The 6,638-nt window shown below is 41.1% G+C and overlaps 1 protein-coding gene across 1 annotated transcript; it reads left to right on the top strand.

Annotated features, from left to right (window-relative positions):
* The first annotated feature begins 630 nt into the window (after nt 1-630).
* Nucleotides 631-972, top strand: LOC114053147 (small cysteine and glycine repeat-containing protein 7-like). Its single transcript, XM_027876046.1, has one exon. The coding sequence runs from the start codon at nt 631-633 to the stop codon at nt 970-972; it is 342 nt and encodes a 113-aa protein (XP_027731847.1).
* Nucleotides 973-6,638: the final 5,666 nt, after the last annotated feature.

The raw sequence follows: 6,638 nt of genomic DNA, 5'->3' as shown, positions 1-6,638 counted from the left end.
CATATTTTATGGATAAAGAAACTGAGACCCAGGGAAGTTGAGACCTGCCTAAGGTTATACAAGTAATAAGAATTAGAGACAGGGCATTATTTTTTTTTAATTTGTGAGGCAATTGGGGTTAAGTGACTTGCCCAAGGTCACACAGCTAGTATGTGTCAAGTGTTTGGTCTGAGGAGACAGGACATTATAAAGACAGTATTTGGACCCAAGTTTCTTGATACCCTGTCCAACATTCTTCCCAGTATGCCAAAAGATAAAAGGAAAGATGCTCACAACAGTATCCTCTCTCATGAGCATTAGCAAGTGTTCAAGTTCCCTAACTTTGACGAAATATTTCAGCTTTTTTAACTTTCCACCAGAATATGGCTTTGAAACAGTTTAAAATTTAGGAAGCCCTAAAATAAATAACCTAAATGAGGTAGAAGAGGCTGAAAGGAGGAAGTGAATAAGAAACTAGAGCTCACCTGGCCATCAAAACTGGGATAAACAACAACAAGGAAACATCATGGGTCTTGGGCCAGCCCTCAGCAGGGTATATAAGGGCTGCCCTACAGAAAGAGAACATCAGACTTCACTCACCTCTCAAGTCCTCTCTCTCTTCACCTCATCTGAACTCTCTGTACTGATACTATGGGTTGCTGTGGCTGTGGTGGCTGTGGTGGCTGTGGCGGCTGCGGCGGCTGCGGTGGCTGTGGTGGCTGTGGCAGCTGCGGTGGCTGCGGTGGCTGTGGTGGCTGTGGTAGCTGTACCACCTGTACCTGCCGCCGTGTAGGCTGCTGCTCTGCCTGCTGCCCCTGCTGCTGTGGCTGCTGTGGAGGCTGCTGCAGCCCCACCGTTGTCTGCTGCCGTCGCACCTGCTGCTCTGGCTCCTGTGGCAGCTGTGGCTGTGGTTCTTGTGGCTGTGGCAAGGGCTGCTGCCAGCAGAAATGCTGCTGCCAACAGTGCTGCTCTAAGAAGCAGTGCTGTTGCTAGATGGGCGTACTCTCCACCAGTCGGTAAGATTTCACAGTGGTTTAGGAACACGGCATTGGCCTGAGACTTAAGAAGGTGAGGTCCTAGTCCTCACTCTGCCGGTGACCTCATGCATGTCACTTTCACAGACTCAGAGAAAAATCAATCCTCAGAGGCAGAAGGGACATTAGAGGATCAATGTCACTCCACTCCACCTCATTTCCCTCATCTGCCGAAATAAGAGGTTTGAATAATATGGCCTCTGAGGGCATTACCAGCTCTAAGATTTGATTGCTACGATTCACTTCTGCTCTTTTCTGGTCTTCATAGAATTGATGCATCCATGAGCATATACAATCCTTTGGGCCATTGGAATTTAATGTCCCTTTCTCAAAGGCCCTGCTGCAGTAGAGATCTGTCCCCCTAAGAGACCTGGCTCGCAATACAATCTGTCCAAGACAATGAGAAAAGGACACAGCCCAGCTAGTGGAGAATGATTCTTGCCTATGAGCCAACCAAAATGGAATCATGCTTTTTTATATTTTCTTTCTCTGTTAGTTTCATTCTCTTCTATCTTTCCTACCTTTAAACTTGTTCTTTCTATATGTGCTATATATTGTTTTACCTTTCTGCTGTTCTGGAGTCTTTCTGAATCTTTAATAATTTTCTCAATAAAACCAAAAAAACTACAATAAAAAGCTTGTGTTCCTTTTTTGCTTTAAATGTATGGAAAACCCTACCCAAGGAGAAGCATAATTATATCCTTTGAGGACTGGATTTTTCCACAACAGCAGGGATCCTATCATGTTGCTGTTAAGGGTTAAGGGGGTCAATAGATGAGAACCACTCAGTTCACAGACAATATAAATTCCCATGCCAAGAATACCACCAATCACCACTGGTAGTCATCTTACCCTGGGAACTCTCACAGAAATTGTCCCTGCACACAAACCAATGTTGAGAACCATTTTCCTACCACTACATGTTTATTGAGAATCTCTGAGGAGTTAAGACAATGCAGCCTTATCCCTGGAAATGTAGGTCCCCTTAAAAGATGATCTTTGAACCAAGACCATCTCAATAGCTATGCCAGACCCCAAATGCACCACGCTCTCTGTGTGGAGGCTGACACACTTCCATGACAGGGATAATTACAGGGACAATGCAAGGCTGACTTTGACCCACATTCCCTCCTTCGGGTCACAGCTCTCCTTGGAGTGGAGGCCCTCAAGATATCTGAGGAACCCTCTAATTAATTTGAAAAGATACACCCTTAGTGGCAGCTATTACCACATTGTTCATTAGCTCTCTCATTCCCCATGCTGCATCACAATCATAGGTGGTAGGGATACTTGGCACCTGGTCCGCCAAATGGAATGCAGAAGACAAGGTCAGCCATGTGAACACTGGAGGTGGTGCCATCTAGAGCTTCTGGAAGGAAAAGTCCTCATCGGGGTGGCTGCCCTGAGCAATATCTAATGGATGGAGTTTTCTTGCGTGTCGGTTCTTATACACCATCCTTAAGATTGCAGGACCCCACTGTACCTTCTTTAGTGCTTCTAAATATATTATTGTGATTTAGAGAATATATACATATTTTCTGCCCTTAGAAACAAAGTTGAAAGAAAGTAAAAAAAAAAAAAAGCTATTGACTTATGTTCTATTTTTCTTTTGAAGTAGGTTGTACCATTCAGCTTTGTTAGTATACTAGTATCTCTTTTTGTCACTACAATATGAAAAAAAGATAAAACTTTGGTTTCTTCCACTGTTGTGATTTGTAAAATACATGTGTGTGTTATGTATTTTATCTTTATAATGAAAAAAGTCAAAGTCAAAGGTATTGTTATCCATATTCTCTTTCTCTTTTGAAGTTGCACGATTCAGCTTTGTTAATATTGTAGCAGATATTTTTTATTACTACCCAGGGTGTAGAAATAAGATGGTTAATGTTTCAGAAGAGAAGGTTAATAATGTTCTATTTAGTGAACATTCATAAGACTGATAACTTAGGGGTAGCTAGGTGGTGCAGTGGATAAAGCACTGGCCTTGGACTCAAGAGGACCTGAGTTCAAACCTGGCCTCAGACACATGATACTCACTAGGTGTGTGACCATGGGCAAGTCACTTAACCCCAATTGCCTCACTAAAAAAAAAAAAAAGACTGCCAACTTAGAAAGAGAGAGAGACAGAGAAAGAAACAGAGAGAGGCCAAACTCCTGATACCTTCTAAAGAAACTTAAATTCCCAGGATTTAGAACAGCCACAGCTGAGCCTCAGTTCCTCTAGGCCTAGAACCCATCTGCCGTGTGTTTGGGGCTACAGAATTATGTGCAAACTCCTTGCCCATCTCCGCTTCAGGTCTCCCTTTGATACCTTTATGCTCTATTTTGCAGGGACATTAAGGGATTCACCTAAAGAGCTTAAAATCAACTTCATCTCTAAACTTTGGGTTCTCTAGAAGGATACAAGTGATGTAGATAGGTGACCCGCTCCTTAACAGGTCAATTTAAAATTTGTTGTCACAGGGACTGGGGTGATACCTAGACCCCAAGGGTCTTCAGAGATGGGACAACAGAACTTTTAGCAGTGAGGTTTCTCCATTATGTGGCCAAATGCACAGCTTTTCCTAAAATAACCCAATAAACAAAATAACCAGAAATTCATTTATAAGAAAATATTATAGATATTTTTTATCCTTCTGTGGAATTACTTACACATTAATATTATGCATTAATTTTTAAGTTTTTGTGGTTGAAATAAACCTGACTCAAAAAGAAGAGGGGAGAGAGAAAAGATACATGCCATATATTCTCTTATAGTGAAAATGATACAGTAAATATTATTTTGGAAATATATGGTCAAATGAAATGGTATTTTACATAAATATACAGGATCTCAAGGTTAGAAAGGACCCCAGAATTCATCTGGCCTAACCAACCTATTATAGGAATTCCCTTCCAATAACCCTGACAAGTGGTCATCCAGTCAACCCTGACACCTTGGACCTCTAGTGTTTAGGAACCTATTATTTGAGAAGTAATATGGCAGAGAGAATAGTGGGCTGGACCTGGATTCAGAAAGACAGGTTCAAATCCTACCTCTGACACTTACTAGCTGTGTGACCCTGGGCCAGTCATTAAATTTCTCTGTTCCTCAGTTTCCTCCTCCATAAATGAGGAGGTTGGATTTGATGGCTTCTAAGTTACCTTCCAACTCAAAATCTAAGATCCTCTCAGCCCCAATCCACTTTGAGATAGTTCTCATCATTAGGCAGTTTTTCCTCACATAAAGCTGAAATCTGGCTCTCTAAATTTCACCCAGCTCTCCTAACTTCTGCCTTCTGGGGCCAGACAGAATGGATCTTTCTTCTTCCATGGACAGCACTTCAGATAGTTTTCATATCCTACCTCCACACCCTAAATCTTTTCTTGTCCAGGATAAATACTTCCATTTCCTTCTAGTTATCTTCATATGGTCTACACATATGCCATCACTCCTCTGAACAAGTCTCCATTCATCAATGTCTTTCCTGCATAGACTCATATTCCCTCTCAAGCCACAGGAAGGATAGTGATGGTTTAGACTTAGTTTTGTTGTCCAACTTCCCACTGTTTCACCCTAAAGTAAAAACTACCATTTCCATTGACAGGAAGAGAGAAGAGTAAAAAGCTTATATCTCAGATATCCATCTTGCTCCAGGAAAATCTTACTTTTCTAAGTCTTCAAAGAGTAATGACACGGAGTCATGGAAAGAGCCTTGGACTTACATGTTCAGAATACCTAAATAGCTGATGGGATCCGGGGCACACAAAGAAGAGTGTAGTTTATGATTAGCTAACAGCAGAAGCCAGCCTAGGCTTAAAAGATGAGAGGAAGGGAGAAAATCTCAGGAAGAAAGCAAGCAGCAAAAGTAATAGTACCGTTGGGGCCAATACAAGCCAAAATCATGGTCAAAGTCTGAGGTCATTGCAGGTGAGTAGTTGAATGGAGGCACAAGGGACAGGAATAAAATTAGGATGCATGAGATCAAGCCAGGTCATCAGATAAGTGGGCAAGCAAATGGAAGTGTGGAGAGGGAAAGTAGAGTCATTCCAGAAAAATGTAAACTCTCTGAGGTCAGGTACTATTTTTGTTTTTATCCTTGAGTACCTAGTGACTAACATAGTGCTTTGCACATGGTAGGAACCTAATAGATATCTACTAAATTCAATTATAACATTTCTTGTGAAATGCGCCATGTTGCAGACTGAGGTTTTATTTTTTTTTCCTTTTTGTTGCTTAAGAGAAAGAGGGGGACCACCACCATGCTTTCATAGTGTAGGTTACCAATACAGGTCAGCACCTGTCCTGAACTGAGTCTTAGAAACTTACTGAAAGCTTAAATGACTTGCCCACTTTTTTTTTTTAAGGCAGCTAGGTGGTTCAGTAGTTAGAGCACCTGGGCATGAAGTCAGAAATATCTGAGTTCATAATCTGATACTTTGCATAGTGCCTGGCAAATATTACTTGCTTAATAAATACTTGTTTAGTAACACAGCTAGTATGTATCAAAGGCAGGACTGAATCCAGATCTTCTAGATCTCTATCCACTTTGCCACACTGCCTCTCTTTCTTGTTTGAATAGACATAAAGCTATATTTGAATCTTTCATAGTTCAGGATAAGGAATCTACAAATAATTCCAATCTGAAAAGATCTCTTAACAACACAGGCTCAAAATGGGCTTTTAGTAAATGTTTCCCATGTATATCTAACTAAGAGAAGATTCTTAGTAACTGTAGAGCTTTCTATAAATACAAGCTGTTATTACTATTGTTGCTGTCCTTGAAACTTATCCATTTCCATGGGGCCAAGGGAAATCTCAGACTAGATCACAGAATCTCAGGTTCCAGAGGACATGTATTCACGCCTTTCCACCAGCGGAAATCCCCTCCACAAGAGCTGTGGAAAATACACATTAGGGATCTCTCTGAAAACTTCCAGTGACAAGGAACCTGCAAGATTATCTCCTGAAGCAGCTTGTCCTACTTTTGGACAGTTCCAATTTTTAGGAGTTTTTCTCATAGCCACTTGAAATTTGTCTCTGTGGCTTCTACCCAGTACTCACAGTTTTGTCCTCTGGGAACATGTAAAATAAGTCTACTGCCTGTTTTACAGGACAGCTCACCAAATATTTGGAGACAGCTATCCTATTGTCTTAAATCTTTTCCTCTCCAGGGTCAAATTGCCCTATATCTTTTCCTCTCTGGTTCTTTTAACAAGTCCTAGTATGGTATGTTTTCAAATCCCTTCATTCAATTTTAATCAAATCAATAAACATTTATAAGAGGTCTATTATGTGTACAGCACTCTGCTAGATTCTGGAGATATAAAGAGAAGCCCTCAGAGAGCTTACATTCAATTAGTCCTTCTCCAAGCTCTGATTTATAGACTTCCTGGCTAAAACATGTAGCCAAAACTAAACACAATGCTCCAAATGTGGTTTGGCCAGAGTAGAGGACTTCTGGGTTGGAGCCTTCCTCAACCTGGGCACTATGCTTGTTTTAATGTTGTCTAAGGTGGAATCAGTTTTTTTTTGTCTACCATCCCATCTTGAGCCTGTGACCCTCTAAAATCACCAGATCCTTTTCACACAAAGTATCATCATCAAGTCTCCTGAGTTCTGAATTTATACAGTTAATTTTTTCA

This window comes from Vombatus ursinus, unplaced genomic scaffold, assembly GCF_900497805.2.
Source record: "Vombatus ursinus unplaced genomic scaffold, bare-nosed wombat genome assembly UNPS02014810.1, whole genome shotgun sequence".
In the NCBI taxonomy this organism is placed as follows: domain Eukaryota; kingdom Metazoa; phylum Chordata; class Mammalia; order Diprotodontia; family Vombatidae; genus Vombatus; species Vombatus ursinus.
Note: the sequence above shows the minus strand (reverse complement) of the source record. Positions and strands in the feature narration are given on the sequence as shown.

Bases quoted from the DNA above. Each gene is read 5' to 3' on its own strand.
- LOC114053147 (XM_027876046.1), top strand. From the start codon at position 631: ATGGGTTGCTGTGGCTGTGGTGGCTGTGGTGGCTGTGGCGGCTGCGGC.